This window comes from Ascaphus truei, chromosome 14 (assembly GCF_040206685.1).
Source record: "Ascaphus truei isolate aAscTru1 chromosome 14, aAscTru1.hap1, whole genome shotgun sequence".
Lineage (NCBI taxonomy): Eukaryota > Metazoa > Chordata > Amphibia > Anura > Ascaphidae > Ascaphus > Ascaphus truei.
In genome coordinates this window covers 51,590,381-51,608,842 of record NC_134496.1, presented here as the reverse complement: position 1 = coordinate 51,608,842, position 18,462 = coordinate 51,590,381, and the positions used below count along the sequence as shown (strand labels likewise).

The window sequence follows — 18,462 nt, the reverse complement described above, 5'->3', positions numbered from 1 at the left end:
CGCTTAATAACGCCCCACACCTATGTGAGCGATCCCAGGCAGTATATAGTGTCCTGAGCTTGTGGGGGACACACGCTTAATAACGCCCCACACCTATGTGAGCGATCCCAGGCAGTATATAGTGTCCTGAGCTTGTGGGGGGGTGTGGGGGGGACACACGCTTAATAACGTCCCACACTGTGTGCCCGATCCCAGGCAGTATATAGTGTCCTGAGCTTGTGGGGGAAACACACGCTTAATAGCGCCCCACACCTATGTGAGCGATCCCAGGCAGTATATAGTGTCCTGAGCTTGTGGGGGACACACGCTTAATAACGCCCCACACCTATGTGAGCGATCCCAGGCAGTATATAGTGTCCTGAGCTTGTGGGGGAAACACACGCTTAATAGCGCCCCACACCTATGTGAGCGATCCCAGGCAGTATATAGTGTCCTGAGCTTGTGGGGGAAACACACGCTTAATAACACCCCACACTGTGTGTCCGATCCCAGGCAGTATATAGTGTCCTGAGCTTGTGGGGGAAACACACGCTTAATAACGCCCCACACTGTGTGCCCGATCCCAGGCAGTACATAGTGTCCTGAGCTTGTGGAGAACACACACTTAATAACGCCCCACACCTATGTGAGCGATCCCAGGCAGTATATAGTGTCCTGAGCTTGTGGGGGAAACACACGCTTAATAACGCCCCACACCTATGTGAGCGATCCCAGGCAGTATATAGTGTCCTGAGCTTGTGGGGGAAACACACGCTTAATAACGCCCCACACCTATGTGAGCGATCCCAGGCAGTATATAGTGTCCTGAGCTTGTGGGGGAAACACACGCTTAATAACGCCCCACACTGTGTGCCCGATCCCAGGCAGTATATAGTGTCCTGAGCTTGTGGGGGACACGCTTAATAACACCCCACACCTATGTGAGCGATCCCAGGCAGTATATAGTGTCCTGAGCTTGTGGGGGACACGCTTCATAACGCCCCACACTGTGTGCCCGATCCCAGGCAGTATATAGTGTCCTGAGCTTGTGGGGGGACACGCTTAATAACGCCCCACACCTATGTGAGCGATCCCAGGCAGTATATAGTGTCCTGAGCTTGTGGGGGGACACGCTTCATAACGCCCCACACTGCCCCTCGGATCGGTGTGTGCAGGCAGCATGGGACAATCACTGCTTCCAAAGTCACGCCCCACAATTCCTTGCTACTGTGGATGCAAAGCATTGTGGGGAGTGACTTTGGAAGCTTTTGCTGCCATTGATAGATATACCCCCCACGCTAAGGTGCAGTTTGGGGCCTTACTAAGTGCCAGTCCCCTCTTGGGCTTAGGACCCAGTTATACTGCCAGGGAGCCGCCATTACAGATTTGTTTTGGCGACCCCCCTGGGGCATACCTCTTGTACCCCTAGGGGTTTGAGAACTCCCTGCAGGCAACTTCACTACTAGAGTGTCAGTGTACTGGTGCAGTGTTTTTACATGCAGTATCTGTGGACACAGAGGGGTTAACAGAACTCCCAGCAGCCCCTGCTCCTGCACTAGAACATCAGGCTCTGTGTCTCTCTGGCTGTGCCATGCTCTTCGGATCAGCACAAACAGATGGCATTGAATGGGACTCAGAGGGGCTTTTCCTGCCCTGGGGGTGAGTGAGGTGTGTGGGGGCAGAGAGAGAGAGACGGCGTATCTGAGCCTGCACTGTTTATTTCAAAATTGCCAAAGCTACGTTGGGGATAAAAGTGACTCAAGAAGTGTCTGAATATGAACTAGTTTTACCCTTCCCCCGCCTCTCTCCTGCTCAGACTCCCACAATGGACAGCGGTCACACACAGGAGGGCTTGCTGACCCGACCATGAGATCATGATCCATTCCTTGTTTTCAAAGTGTAAACTCTGTTCATTCTGGGTCGTGTTCGTTCTGAATGTCTGCAGAAAATTGAGGCTTGGAGAACCAGAACTGAACCTGGATCGTCTTAATGACTTGGAGTTGCGTTGGAGACACTGGAGAGGAAGCTGCTGCTTTGGGAACTGGATGGGGCATTTCAAATCCAGAGATAGCTCTCCTTAAATCGCCCAAACTATGGCAAATGCAGATGTGTCCAAAGCTGTTCCTTTAATTTAGGCATGGGGCGGCCAAATCCAGTCCTCAACAGCTACCAACAGGCCATGTTTTCAGTATATCCCTGCCTCAGCACAGGTGGCTCAATCTTTGACTGAGCCACTGATTGAGCCACCTGTGCTGAAGCAGAGATATCCTAAAAACCTGACCTGCTAGTAGCTCTTTAGGACTACTTTTAGCTACCCCTGATTTAGAGGCCGGCAGAAAACCATATTGCCTCCTTATTTCCCAGCCTCCTGTGTCTGTCCCACCAATGCGTGTGCAAAAGAGAGAATCATTTTATTTTGCAACGTGCCCGGTGTTTTCCGTCGGGTTTTATGCAGCGCCGGGCCAGAGAGAGTCAATATCACCAGGCAAAAAAAGCAGCTTCTTCTTAAATTGAATTCTCTGGCAATTTAGAATAAGTAATTATGGCCTCCGTATGTGTATGCGTGTGCACTCACCTACTAAACACCCTCCCACGGACTCGTCTATCTCTTTGCTTGTTTTGGTTATTATTCTGTAGATTGAAATCCAACGTCGCTGTCAAACGCAGCATCTGCTGGATGGCTGAGCAGAGAATTAATTAGGGGGAAGTGGACTCTTTGGGCAGAGCTGGGTAACGAGGCGGGGGCGCCGGGATTTGCGCTCGTGGTCAAAAATACATTTTCAAACCGACATGATCATTTCTTTTTTTTTTTAAAGCGTGATATTTTTTTGGGAGTTGACCTCTCCGTTGGTGACCCTGACCCTGCCACAATGTAGCAGTTCCCACCCAAAATATAGGGTGACATTGATATTTCTTCAGAGTAGAAAGCGAATGGAGTTTTCAGTAGTAGAACATTTTATATTAAGAGATTCACACGATGTGAACATTTCGATCAAAGTCAGTAAGAAATTTGCCAGCATGAAATCTTGTTTTACGTTTTCTTCGTCTGTAATCCTGTCTACAGCGCAAGTGACATGTTTCATTTGTTAAATGGAGCTGTGATAACGTGCGGTGTCACACAAATAGAAGATATTTTAAATATGTTTTTCAGCTTTTAAAGCTGCAGACCAAGCAATATCCTACATGTGTGTTTTTTTTTTATAAATCAGTTCTGTACTATGAGAAAATACTTGTAGCATTTTTTTAAAAACAACTCTGAATGACATTTTTAATGTATTATAATGTAACAAGCATTTTTTCGTTTCTATAGCAACCATTTACAAAGTCACATCCCCTTCCTCTTCTGAAACAGGCTCTGGCACACCCCTATTTGAGCCCTGCCCTCTCTCTAGCAGTGCACCAATTGTATCTAGTGACTGCCTGGTCACATGATCTTCCTCACAGAACTTTGCATCTTTGGTCCTCTTCTGCTGCACTGACAGCCATTTAGTGAACCCCCAAGCCAAATATTTGCCGATCGATCACAGGAGAACGGATCGATCGGAAACGTAGCTAATTACGTATCATTGTGTGGATTGTATTGATGCACATATTAAAGGGGGGAAATAAATGGCAGCTTGTACTGCTGCTTTATCACAGGCAGCTGCACGCCAGCACGGCGATGTATCAGCGTTTTAGTACAAAAAAGTAGCCCCATTGTCCATGTCTAAATCAGGGGACTTTTGTCCATTTAACTTTTCTCATTAATATGGTTCTCTTTGTGTTTCATCAACTCCGGTCCTCAACGGCCACTAACAGGTCAGGTTTTCAGGATATCCCTGCTTCAGCACAGGTGGCTCAATCAACCAACTCCAGTTCACAAGGGCCACCAACAGGTCAGGTTTTCAGGATATCCCTGCTTCAGCACAGGTGGCTCAATCAGTGACTCAGTCTGACTGACCTGTTGGTGGATCGTGAGGACTGGAGTTGGTTGACTGAGTCACCTGTGCTGAAGCAGGGATATCCTGAAAACCTGACCTGTTGGTGGCCCTTGTGAACTGGAGTTGGCCGCTCCTGCTGCAGGTAGAGCACTTTAAAAAAAATTAAGCCTACAAAGTGTTTGCAAAAGAAGGGCAAACATGTAAAAAAGAAAGTAAACATGCCGATATTTAATCCCGTGTTAACAGCCGCGCGTGTGCGCAGAAACGTCCTGATTAAGTAACGCGCGCCGCACACAGGCATTCCTGTCACATCCCTCTGAGGCTGACTGACTCTCATGCAGAGAAACACTGGCTGTTTAATAGCTCTCGGTCGATAAAGCGACTTCACAATCAGAGGACGCACTGCACGGAGAAGCCTCACCCGGAGAGAGAGGTTAAAACAAGAGACAGAGAACCAAGAGAGGAGACAGTCACTAAGGGAGCCTCTGTGCCGAGGATAAGAAAGTGTCGTGATGCTTTGCACCCTTTCCTGAAGCACAGTTGCGTCAAATCTAAGAAACCATCTTTTCCCTTCGGTGGAAGTTAGACGCCAGAAAGTTTTGCCACATTAAATAAAGGACAATCCAAGCAATATTCTACATGTGTGTTTTTAAATAAATCCGTTTGGTATTCTTAGATAATACTTATTAAAAAAAATTAAATTCAACTCTTAATGCTATTTTAATTAATTTTAATATACTAATAATACTTTGATTTCTATAGAAAGTTTTAAACACCTCCCCAGCAGCGCGAGATCTTTGTAACACTTTCCTGTTTGTGATCATTTGTTGCCAATATTCCCAGCAGTTTTAGCTGCAAACTGTAACAATAGATAATATTACCGTAGTAATATAAGAATATATTGTAGCTGCTGAGTTACACTGACTGAAAGATTGATTTGAAACTGTAAGGCGGCCATTTAGTGAACCCTGGGGAGCAGGATTTTGCTGATCGATCACGGGAGAACAAATCGATCGGCAGCTTAGGTAATTAGTTTTCAATAAAGGTAATGAAAGGCGGCATATATTAAAACAAAAAAAATGATTGATTTGTAAAACATTTTAATGTTCTTGGACTGCCTCTTTAAATTAAGCAGATTAAAGAGAAAGTGACACAGAAGCAGAGAATTGTATACATCTCATTATAAACTGTGTTCCTCCCAAATCACAAACTGACATTCATGGGGCAACGATTCGAGCCAATAGCTGGAGCATTATGCATTGTGTCCATTTGGCTCCAAAATTGTCTTTGTGCATCAGAGGAGAGTCACATAACGCTTATCAGACCTTAGTGCATCAGAGGAGAGTCACATAACGCTTATCAGACCTTAGTGCATCAGAGGAGAGTCACATAGCGCTTATCAGACCTTAGTGCATCGGAGGAGAGTCACATAACGCTTATCAGACCTTAGTGCATCAGAGGAGAGTCACATAGCGCTTATCAGACCTTAGTGCATCAGAGGAGAGTCACATAACGCTTATCAGACCTTAGTGCATCAGAGGAGAGTCACATAGCGCTTATCAGACCTTAGTGCATCGGAGGAGAGTCACATAGCGCTTATCAGACCTTAGTGCATCGGAGGAGAGTCACATAACGCTTATCAGACCTTAGTGCATCAGAGGAGAGTCACATAACGCTTATCAGACCTTAGTGCATCAGAGGAGAGTCACATAACGCTTATCAGACCTTAGTGCATCAGAGGAGAGTCACATAACGCTTATCAGACCTTAGTGCATCGGAGGAGAGTCACATAACCCTTATCAGATCTTAGTGCATCGGAGGAGAGTCACATAACGCTTATCAGATCTTAGTGCATCGGAGGAGAGTCACATAGCGCTTATCAGACCCTAGTGCATCGGAGGAGAGTCACATAGCGCTTATCAGACATTAGTGCATCGGAGGAGAGTCACATAACGCTTATCAGACCTTAGTGCATCAGAGGAGAGTCACATAACGCTTATCAGACATTAGTGCATCAGAGGAGAGTCACATAACGCTTATCAGACCTTAGTGCATCAGAGGAGAGTCACATAACGCTTATCAGACCTTAGTGCATCGGAGGAGAGTCACATAACGCTTATCAGACATTAGTGCATCGGAGGAGAGTCACATAGTGCTTATCAGACCTTAGTGCATCGGAGGAGAGTCACATAACCCTTATCAGATCTTAGTGCATCGGAGGAGAGTCACATAGCGCTTATCAGACCTTAGTGCATCAGAGGAGAGTCACATAACGCTTATCAGACCTTAGTGCATCGGAGGAGAGTCACATAACGCTTATCAGATCTTAGTGCATCGGAGGAGAGTCACATAGCGCTTATCAGACCTTAGTGCATCGGAGGAGAGTCACAAAGCGCTTATCAGACCCTAGTGCATCGGAGGAGAGTCACATAGCGCTTATCAGACCCTAGTGCATCGGAGGAGAGTCACATAGCGCTTATCAGACCTTAGTGCATCGGAGGAGAGTCACATAACGCTTATCAGACCTTAGTGCATCGGAGGAGAGTCACATAACGCTTATCAGATCTTAGTGCATCGGAGGAGAGTCACATAGCGCTTATCAGACCTTAGTGCATCGGAGGAGAGTCACATAACCCTTATCAGATCTTAGTGCATCGGAGGAGAGTCACATAACCCTTATCAGATCTTAGTGCATCGGAGGAGAGTCACATAGCGCTTATCAGACCTTAGTGCATCGGAGGAGAGTCACATAACGCTTATCAGATCTTAGTGCATCGGAGGAGAGTCACATAGCGCTTATCAGACCTTAGTGCATCGGAGGAGAGTCACATAGCGCTTATCAGACCTTAGTGCATCGGAGGAGAGTCGCATAGCGCTTATCAGACCTTAGTGCATCGGAAGAGAGTCACATAGCGCTTATCAGACCTTAGTGCATCGGAAGAGAGTCACATAACGCTTATCAGACCCTAGTGCATCGGAGGAGAGTCACATAGCGCTTATCAGACCTTAGTGCATCGGAGGAGAGTTACATAACGCTTATCAGACCCTAGTGCATCGGAGGAGAGTCACATAGCGCTTATCAGACCTTAGTGCATCGGAGGAGAGTCATATAACGCTTATCAGACCTTAGTGCATCGGAGGAGAGTCACATAACGCTTATCAGATCTTAGTGCATCGGAGGAGAGTCACATAACGCTTATCAGATCTTAGTGCATCGGAAGAGAGTCACATAACCCTTATCAGATCTTAGTGCATCGGAAGAGAGTCACATAACCCTTATCAGATCTTAGTGCATCGGAAGAGAGTTACATAACGCTTATCAGATCTTAGTGCATCGGAGGAGAGTCACATAACGCTTATCAGATCTTAGTGCATCGGAGGAGAGTCACATAACCCTTATCAGATCTTAGTGCATCGGAAGAGAGTCACATAACCCTTATCAGATCTTAGTGCATCGGAGGAGAGTCACATAACCCTTATCAGATCTTAGTGCATCGGAGGAGAGTCACATAGCGCTTATCAGATCTTAGTGCATCGGAGGAGAGTCACATAACGCTTATCAGATCTTAGTGCATCGGAGGAGAGTCACATAGCGCTTATCAGATCTTAGTGCATCGGAGGAGAGTCACATAACCCTTATCAGATCTTAGTGAATCCCAGGCACACACCCCAAAATGTTCCTAATATAAACATAACTTAGTATTCATGAATTAAAAGGAGAAGGGGTCCCCTTCCCCTGCAGTATAACCCAGCGGCAGGTAGGGAGAGGTGGGCTCGGTAATTAAGGGCTGTGCAGAGTTTATGATCCTCATTAGCAAAGTGCAAAAGCGCAAATACATTCTAATTAACAAAGAGCAGATGTCAAGTCTCATTCATGTGGAGGGACTGTCTCTTACTGAGCGGATCAGCGACAGTCTCATTCATGTGGAGGGACTGTCTCTTACTGAACGGATCAGCGACAGTCTCATTCATGTGGAGGTACTGTCTCTTACTGAGCGGATCAGCGACAGTCTCATTCAGGTGGAGGTACTGTCTCTTACTGAACGGATCAGCGACAGTCTCATTCATGTGGAGGTACTGTCTCTTACTGAGCGGATCAGCGACAGTCTCATTCATGTGGAGGTACTGTCTCTTACTGAGCGGATCAGCGACAGTCTCATTCATGTGGAGGTACTGTCTCTTACTGAACGGATCAGCGACAGTCTCATTCATGTGGAGGTACTGTCTCTTACTGAACGGATCAGCGACAGTCTCATTCATGTGGAGGGACTGTCACTTACTGAACGGATCAGCGACAGTCTCATTCATGTGGAGGTACTGTCTCTTACTGAACGGATCAGCGACGGTCTCATTCATGTGGAGGGACTGTCACTTACTGAACGGATCAGCGACAGTCTCATTCATGTGGAGGTACTGTCTCTTACTGAGCGGATCAGCGACAGTCTCATTCATGTGGAGGTACTGTCTCTTACTGAGCGGATCAGCGACAGTCTCATTCATGTGGAGGGACTGTCACTTACTGAACGGATCAGCGACGGTCTCATTCAGGTGGAGGGACTGTCTCTTACTGAACGGATCAGCGACGGTCTCATTCATGTGGAGGGACTGTCTCTTACTGAGCGGATCAGCGACAGTCTCATTCATGTGGAGGGACTGTCACTTACTGAACGGATCAGCGACAGTCTCATTCATGTGGAGGTACTGTCTCTTACTGAGCGGATCAGCGACAGTCTCATTCATGTGGAGGGACTGTCTCTTACTGAGCGGTAGTTCCTTTAACAGCGACAGTCTCAGATCAGGAGCAGTTTCTCATTTTAACATTACTATATTTATTGTGTTTGTCCAGAATCCTGAAATCTCACTTATTTGGGTTCCTGGCCGTGATACTAGCTGTTACCTGTTACCCGTTACCCGTTACCCGTTACCTGTTACCCGTTACCCGTTACCTGTTACCGTGCTGTCAGACATAAACAGCAAATGCTGATAAAGTCCGTATGTTGTTATATAGATCTGCAAAATATTACCCGCCTTTTTCTGCATTATTTTCTCCTGGACACAGTTATAGGGGTGTCAGGTGTCCAGTATTGAACATGAATGTCCTGTATTTGGACACTTTGTCCAGTAAAAAATGAGAGATAATACTGGACATGTATGTGTGCGGTATTACCTCTCTGGACATAGTGACCTGACCAGCTTGGGGGGCTGCGGGATTTCCTCCATTCTGATTGACTGCATAGTTCAGCAGCAGCCAATCAGGAGGAGGTGTTAACTTAAAATAACCTTGGATTTAGCATGTCACCTAAAGGTAACCTACATTTTAGGGTCTGGAAGGGAGTAACACCAAGTTTAGGTAGGACCTACGTCTCTTTCGCATTTCAATAGCATTAAAGAACATTTTTTTTTAACCATGCGCTATTTCAAGGAGTAACACTGCGATGTTAGGTTATAGCCTCATGTTAATTAAGGTTAGAGTTTGGCTAAAGAGCCATACAGAGCTTCATGTATCTCCGCCCCAGATGCTGTGGTCCTTATGTACAAACAGAACACATAAGGACAGGTATTAAACACTCTGTAGGTGCCTCCCGCATACGGAGTTAAAGTTCTCGTGCAAAATGTACTCCTCGGGGAAATCAGGCTGCAAATGACTCCAATGAATAAATCATAAAGCTTTCATTTCAGGAATATGTTATATGCTATTAGGTGTATGAGAATCTGTCCGTGTGGTATGGAAAAAGCACTTCAACATTTAAGGGAAATGTACAGAATAAAAGGAACCGTGTGTCCGCCGTGGCATCGTGTGACCTGCGCATCGTGTGACCTGCGCATCGTGTGACCTGCGCATCGTGTGACCTGCGCACCGTGTGACCTGCGCACCGTGTGACCTGCGCATCGTGTGACCTGCGCACCGTGTGACCTGCGCACCGTGTGACCTGCGCATCGTGTGACCTGCGCATCGTGTGACCTGCACATCGTGTGACCGGCGCATCGTGTGACCTGCGCATCGTGTGACCTGCGCATCGTGTGACCTGCGCATCGTGTGACCTGCGCATCGTGTGACCTGCGCATCGTGTGACCTGCGCACCGTGTGACCTGCGCATCGTGTGACCTGCGCATCGTGTGACCTGCGCACCGTGTGACCTGCGCATCGTGTGACCTGCGCACCGTGTGACCCGCGCACCGTGTGACCCGCGCACCGTGTGACCCGCGCACCGTGTGACCCGCGCATCGTGTGACCCGCGCATCGTGTGACCCGCGCACCGTGTGACCCGCGCACCGTGTGAGTTCTCTGCTCCTCCTGCTGCTCTGGGGAAGGGTTTAGGAACCAAAAGGAAGTTCGGAGATATCGTGTGCCGGCCCCCGCCTGTTCACATACTGCTCCCTGAATGATACAGCGAGAATCCTGCCACCTAAGTCAGTCGATCGTGACTTTTGGGGGGAGTTCAGTAGTATTTGTAACCGGCCACTCTGTTTCACAAGTTTGTACTTGGTTGACCTTGGGCGGGATTGCACGTTAAAGCAGCGATTACTGGCTAACTTCAAAATATATATATATATTTATTTTTTATTACAGGTTTGAAGCAAGGTGCCTCCGGAGCTGGACCCCATCAATTTGTGCCCCTGCTTCCGGAGATACCTCCGTGCTGTGTGCCGGCATCCCTGCGGAGTTTAAAGGTCCAGCTCACCCGGGCCAATAGGAAGCCAGCACCGGATGACATCACGGCTTCCTATTGGCCTGTTCGATGCGGGACATTTTAACACCGCCATTAGATGAGGGATCACAGTATCTCTGCAGGGATACCGGCACCACTTCAGAGGTTAGTATCCCTGGAAGCAGGGGGCCCCCTGAGCTGAAATTAATGGGGTTCAGCTCCGGAGACCCCTCTGCTTCAACCCTGTAATAAAAATAAATCTTTAACCCGTATTTCTGCTCTAACGATAAAGACCAGAAAATGCCGTTTGAGATCCCGCTGGGAAACATGACAGCGGCGCTGAGATTGAGCAGGAGATTGCTGGAAATCAGCGCCTAATCTCCGGTAATTTGGGGTTGGGTTGCGGAAACCTTTTTGCAAGTAGAAAAATACATTCTTCAGATAAGTATCAGGCTGTCTCTGTATCAAGTTTGTTTCAAAAGGGGGGCCCCAGGTGTTCACCAAATCCCCCCCCCCCGTTCCTTTCCCTGGGACTTGGTACAATGTAATCACCGCAGCTGCGTACCCCCCAGGCCCGGCCTGCGGATTTCCACACCGCGAGGATCAGGCTCGCGCTCGCTGCCTGCGGATTTCCATACCGCGAGGATCAGGCTCGCGCTCGCTGCCTGCGGATTTCCATACCGCGAGGATCAGGCTCGCGCTCGCTGCCTGCGGATTTCCATACCGCGAGGATCAGGCTCGCGCTCGCTGCCTGCGGATTTCCATACCGCGAGGATCAGGCTCGCGCTCGCTGCCTGCGGATTTCCACACCGCGAGGATCAGGCTCGCGCTCGCTGCCTGCGGATTTCCATACCGCGAGGATCAGGCTCGCGATCGCTGCCTGCGGATTTCCATACTGCGAGGATCAGGCTCGCGCTCGCTGCCTGCGGATTTCCATACTGCGAGGATCAGGCTCGCTGCCTGCGGATTTCCATACTGCGAGGATCAGGCTCGCGCTCGCTGCCTGCGGATTTCCATACCGCGAGGATCAGGCTCGCGCTCGCTGCCTGCGGATTTCCATACTCCGAGGATCAGGCTCGCGCTCGCGGCCTGCAGATTTCCATACTCCGAGGATCAGGCTCGCGCTCGCTGCCTGCGGATTTCCATACTCCGAGGATCAGGCTCGCGCTCGCGGCCTGCAGATTTCCATACTCCGAGGATCAGGCTCGCGCTCGCTGCCTGCGGATTTCCATACCACGAGGATCAGGCTCGCGCTCGCTGCCTGCGGATTTCCACACTGCGAGGAATAGGCTCGCGCTCGCTGCCTGCGGATTTCCACACTGCGAGGATCAGGCTCGCGCTCGCTGCCTGCGGATTTCCATACCGCGAGGATCAGGCTCGCACTCGCTGCCTGCGGATTTCCATACTCCGAGGATCAGGCTCGCGCTCGCTGCCTGCGGATTTCCATACCGCGAGGATCAGGCTCGCGCTCGCTGCCTGCGGATTTCCATACTGCGAGGATCAGGCTCGCGCTCGCTGCCTGCGGATTTCCATACCGCGAGGATCAGGCTCGCGCTCGCTGCCTGCGGATTTCCATACTGCGAGGATCAGGCTCGCGCTCGCGGCCTGCGGATTTCCATACTCCGAGGATCAGGCTCGCGCTCGCTGCCTGCGGATTTCCATACCGCGAGGATCAGGCTCGCGCTCGCGGCCTGCGGATTTCCATACCGCGAGGATCAGGCTCGCGCTCGCTGCCTGCGGATTTCCATACTGCGAGGATCAGGCTCGCGCTCGCTGCCTGCGGATTTCCATACCGCGAGGATCAGGCTCGCGCTCGCTGCCTGCGGATTTCCATACTGCGAGGATCAGGCTCGCGCTCGCTGCCTGCGGATTTCCATACTGCGAGGATCAGGCTCGCGCTCGCTGCCTGCGGATTTCCATACCGCGAGGATCAGGCTCGCGCTCGCGGCCTGCGGATTTCCATACCGCGAGGATCAGGCTCGCGCTCGCTGCCTGCGGATTTCCATACTGCGAGGATCAGGCTCGCGCTCGCTGCCTGCGGATTTCCATACCGCGAGGATCAGGCTCGCGCTCGCTGCCTGCGGATTTCCATACCGCGAGGATCAGGCTCGCGCTCGCTGCCTGCGGATTTCCATACTGCGAAGATCAGGCTCGCGCTCGCTGCCTGCGGATTTCCATACCGCGAGGATCAGGCTCGCGCTCGCTGCCTGCGGATTTCCATACCGCGAGGATCAGGCTCGCGCTCGCTGCCTGCGGATTTCCATACTGCGGGGATCAGGCTCGCGCTCGCTGCCTGCAGATTTCCATACTGCGAGGATCAGGCTCGCGCTCGCTGCCTGCGGATTTCCATACTGCGAGGATCAGGCCCGCGCTCGCTGCCTGCGGATTTCCATACTGCGAGGATCAGGCTCGCGCTCGCTGCCTGCGGATTTCCATACTGCGAGGATCAGGCTCGCGCTCGCTGCCAGCGGATTTCCATACCGCGAGGATCAGGCTCGCGCTCGCTGCCTGCGGATTTCCATACCGCGAGGATCAGGCTCGCGCTCGCTGCCTGCGGATTTCCATACCGCGAGGATCAGGCTCGCGCTCGCTGCCTGCGGATTTCCATACCGCGAGGATCAGGCTCGCGCTCGCTGCCTGCGGATTTCCATACCGCGAGGATCAGGCTCGCGCTCGCTGCCTGCGGATTTCCATACTGCGAGGATCAGGCTCGCGCTCGCTGCCTGCGGATTTCCATACCGCGAGGATCAGGCTCGCGCTCGCTGCCTGCGGATTTCCATACCGCGAGGATCAGGCTCGCGCTCGCTGCCTGCGGATTTCCATACTGCGAGGATCAGGCTCGCGCTCGCTGCCTGCGGATTTCCATACTGCGAGGATCAGGCTCGCGCTCGCTGCCTGCGGATTTCCATACCGCGAGGATCAGGCTCGCGCTCGCTGCCTGCGGATTTCCATACCGCGAGGATCAGGCTCGCGCTCGCTGCCTGCGGATTTCCATACCGCGAGGATCAGGCTCGCGCTCGCTGCCTGCGGATTTCCATACCGCGAGGATCAGGCTCGCGCTTGCTGCCTGCGGATTTCCATACCGCCAGGATCAGGCTCGCTGCCTGCGGATTTCCATACTGCGAGGATCAGGCTCGCGCTCGCTGCCTGCGGATTTCCACACTGCGAGGATCAGGCTCGCGCTCGCTGCCTGCGGATTTCCATACCGCGAGGATCAGGCTCGCGCTCGCTGCCTGCGGATTTCCATACTGCGAGGATCAGGCTCGCGCTCGCTGCCTGCGGATTTCCACACTGCGAGGATCAGGCTCGCGCTCGCTGCCTGCGGATTTCCATACCGCGAGGATCAGGCTCGCGCTCGCTGCCTGCGGATTTCCATACTGTGAGGATCAGGCTCGCGCTCGCTGCCTGCGGATTTCCATACCGCGAGGATCAGGCTCGCGCTCGCTGCCTGCAGGGATTGAGCTGCTTTTTGGTGACACTATGCTAATGCGCCTCGCGTCTCTCAATGCAAAATAATCATATTTTATTCTATTTTCATTTATCAGAACCTGTGTTTGGAATATGCAGCGGGCGTGAAGACAGCGCTCTTATCTTTTATAAAAGTGCATATGTATGTAATGCTTCACAAGACCACCCACCATTGAAAGTTACGGGGGGTACAGTCTTCTGAACCCCTCATGTATAATTGGCTATTGCCCGGAAACGTTCTACGTCAGGGGTGGTCAGCTCCAGTCCTCAAGGGCTACCAAGAGGTCAGGTTTTCAGGATATCCCTACTTCAGCACAGGTGGCTCAATCAGTGGCCAGTCAACCAACTCTAGTCCTCAAGACCCCCCAACAGGTCAGGTTTTCAGGATATCCCTGCGGCAGCAGAGGTGGCTCAATCAGCGGCTCAGTCTTTGATTGAGGCACTGATCGAGCCACCTGTGCTGAAGCAGGGGTATCTTTAAAACCTGACCTGTTGGTGGCCCTTGAGGACTGGAGTTGACCACTCCTGTTCTACATGAATCCTGTATGCATTATGCTGGGAGTCGGGCGGCTCAGATCCGCTTCCTTGTGTACAATCTATAGGTAGCTATCATTTAAACCGCGGCAGCTCAGGGGCCCTTGTCAGCTGCGGTGCTGCCTTTGTAGTGGTTGGTGCTGCTTCCCCGAGCAGGGAGCGATGGGGTTCTCACCGGGGCCGGGGTGGGGGAGGGGGTTGCTGAACCCTTTTGATTTCCATTGCTGGAAAGTGCACTCATAAATAACGTTTATTTCTGCACTTCTGATTAACAAGAAAGGGAGTGAAATGGGTTCCAATTCCAGCTGTCACATTGTAATATCTTAATGCACTGCGATAATTCTCCGGCGTGCGGGGACCGCTGTGTGTCACTCATATTTGTGTTTGCGGTATGAGTAAAGGGTCCCACATCGCCTTGGGTTTAACCCGTTCCCGGCTGGAGGGACCCAAAGGGGATTTTGAGATAAATTCAGTGCTGTTTTGTTGCGCCGGTATTGCCCAAGCTTTTGCAGCTGGAAGAATGGGATAAGAAAGCCGGCGCGTTTCACATTGTGGCTCATGGGGGGCTTGAAATTACTTGGAATAAGAGGGGAGGAATTTTGAGGAGTATTGCAGGGTTACATAGTTACATTGCAGGGTTACATAGTTACGTAATTACATTGCAGGGTTACATAGTTACATTGCAGAGTTACATAGTTACATTGCAGGGTTACATAGTTACATTGCAGGGTTACATAGTTACATTGCAGAGTTACATAGTTACATTGCAGGGTTACATAGTTATATTGCAGGGTTACATAGTTACGTAGTTACATCGCAGCGTTACATAGTTACATTGCAGGGTTACATAGTTACATTGCAGGGTTACATAGTTACATAGTTACATTGCAGGGTTACATAGTTACATTTCAGAGTTACATAGTTACATTGCAGGGTTACATAGTTACATTGCAGGTTACATAGTTACATTGCTCAATTCCAGTCCTCCCCTTCCATGTCATCAGTGATGGAAGTGATCATGTGATCGCTTTTATTAAGGTCTGTCCTTTTTAGCTTGATCATGTAAGTGCATCGGGCATTGGGAAGAGAGCACCTTTCAGCCTCAATATATGAAGCATAAGTTAGGAAGTGAGAAGAGGAAGTGTCTAGCGGTAGAATCACTGCCTCTGAAATAGGTCAATATGGTTTGAATCCGAGTCCGCTGCTTGGGGCCTTGAGCCAATGGCTTGGTCTGAGGCAAAACCAATTAGATTGCAAGCTCCACAGACCAGGGGCGTGTGCCAGAATTCTGAGTACGGTGCTGTGTACACTGCGGAGCTATATGAGTAAAAAAGTTATTATTTTGTCTCAGTTAAACTTCCTGCGCCTGCTTGCAACTCGGACGGGGGGGGGGGTGTTACAGAGAGCGGAGATAGAGGGGAGGGGGGTTACAGAGAGAGGAGATAGAGGGGAGGGGGTTACAGAGAGGGGAGATAGAGGGGAGGGGGTTACAGAGAGAAGAGATAGAGGGAGGGGGGTTACAGAGAGGCGATAGAGGGGAGGGGTTACAGAGAGAGGAGATAGAGGGGAGGGGTTACAGAGAGGTGAGATAGATGGGAGGGGGGGTTACAGAGAGAGGAGATAGAGGGGGGTTACAGAGAGAGGAGATAGAGGGGAGGGGGGTTACAGAGAGGGAAGATTGAAGGGAGGGGGGTTATAGAGAGGGAAGATAGAGGGGAGGGGGTTAAAGAGATGGGAGATAGAGGGGAGGGGGTTACAGAGAGAGGAGATAGAGGGAGGGGGGTTACAGAGAGGAGATAGAGGGGAGGGGGTTACAGAGAGGTGAGATAGAGGGGAGGGGGGGGGGTTACAGAGAGAGGAGATAGAGGGGGGCTACAGAGAGAGGAGATAGAGGGAGGGGGTTACAGAGAGAGGAGATAGAGGGAGGGGGTTACAGAGAGAGGGGAGAGGGGGTTACAGAGAGAGGAGATAGAGGGGAGGGGGTTACAGAGAGAGGAGATAGAGGGGAGGGGGTTACAGAGAGAGGAGATAGAGGGGAGGGGGTTACAGAGAGAGGAGATAGAGGGAGGGGGGTTACAGAGAGGCGATAGAGGGGAGGGGGTTACAGAGAGAGGAGATAGAGGGGAGGGGGTTACAGAGAGAGGAGATAGAGGGGAGGGGGTTACAGAGAGAGGAGATAGAGGGGAGGGGGTTACAGAGAGAGGAGATAGAGGGTAGAACGTGATAGGATGCTCATATTATGGCAGGGGGGTCAACTGCAGTCCTCAATGGCCACCAACAGGTCAGGTTTTCAGGATATTCCTGCTTCAGCACAGTTGGCTCAGCCAAAGATTGAGCCACTGATTGAGCCACCTGTGCTGAAGCAGTGACTGATTTGAGCCACCTGTGCCGAAGCAGGGATATTCCTAAAACCTGACCTGTTGGTGGCCCTTGAGGACTGGGGTAGGCCGCCCCTGTATTAGGTGTGTATCTGCACTACCAAACCCTGCCAGGCTGAGGAACATCTGACGCTGCAGCTCGGGGAAGACAAAGGGGGGTCATTCGTTACAGTGCGCGCGTGCTGACTGCGCGCCGTCACACGGAGACTCCCACTGAATTCCGCACGGACGCAGCTTAATGAAAAGCCCCCCCACCCCCCCCCCCCCCCCCCAGTGTAATGTTCTCTCTGTATACAAAGTGCAGCAGTTATTCCAAGTCCGCGCCTCTAGCGCCTGTGCCGCGGGTACGATGCAATAATATTATTATCCTTCATTTGTGAAGCACCACCATGTTCCGTAGCGGGGTACAATGGGGTCACAGAGTCATGTACATTACACAGACAGTTACATGCAGGTGAGGACAGACATGCACAGAGAGGTAATGATGTCCCTGATCCGGGGAGCTTGCACTCCACTGATACTGTATCTCCCCTCTCCCGGCCCCAGGACCCTCCTGAAGTACGATTACAGCTTCCTGCGCGACATCAACGTCTGGCATCCATTTGTCCTCATCGGGATTTACTGCTCCACCCTCTCCGCCTCGATGAGTAACCTGATCGGAGCCTCCCGAGTCCTGTACGCGCTGGCGAAAGACGAGCTTTTTGGTAAGTGCGCACTGCGTACGCCGCACGCTCCTCAGGAAGAGCGGCTGATAACCCCGTCACTGCCAGCACACCAGAAGGGAATTTGACAGCGGGGTAAGAAGCACTTGGACCCGAATACTCGTGTTCCTCTGTTGTACCAACGCACGCCCTATCCGATCCGTGTCTTCCTGTAATGTTTAGGAGCCCGGGCACCAATTCGTTCCCTTCGTACACAATCGCCAATTTATTTACATCCTCCCGGAGATCTGCTCTCCAGAACTGAACCCAGAACGCATCTCCCTCCCTCCCCCTCTTTCGGCTGCTAATACCTCTCCCTATACACCCCAACACCCCGCTGCTAATACCTCTCCCTATATACCCCAACACCCTGCTGCTAATACCTCCCCCTATAGACCCTAACACCCCGCTGCTAATAGCTCTCCCTATACACCCCAACACCCCGCTGCTAATACCTCTCCCTATACACCCTAACATCCCGCTGCTAATACCTCCCTATACACCCTAACATCCCGCTGCTAATACCTCTCCCTATACACCCTAACACCCCGCTGCTAATACCTCTCCCTATACACCCTAACATCCTGCTGCTAATACCTCTCCCTATACACCCTAACACCCCGCTGCTAATACCTCTCCCTATACACCCTAACATCCTGCTGCTAATACCTCTCCCTATACACCCTAACACCCCGCTACTAATACCTCTCCCTATACACCCTAATATCCGCTGCTAATACCTCTCCCTATACACCCTAACATCCCGCCGCTAATACCTCTCCCTATAGACCCTAACACCCCGCTGCTAATAGCTCTCCCTATACACCCTAAC

At 51.0% G+C, this 18,462-nt stretch overlaps 1 protein-coding gene across 1 annotated transcript in view; it reads left to right on the top strand.

The window, feature by feature from the left end:
- The window catches only part of LOC142466154 (solute carrier family 12 member 9-like), a 149,410-nt gene that overhangs the window by 60,557 nt on the left and 70,391 nt on the right, over positions 1-18,462 (top strand). Inside the window, 1 exon segment of the mRNA XM_075570974.1 lies at positions 17,476-17,633. Within this exon segment, the coding sequence (XP_075427089.1) occupies positions 17,476-17,633 (158 nt within the window).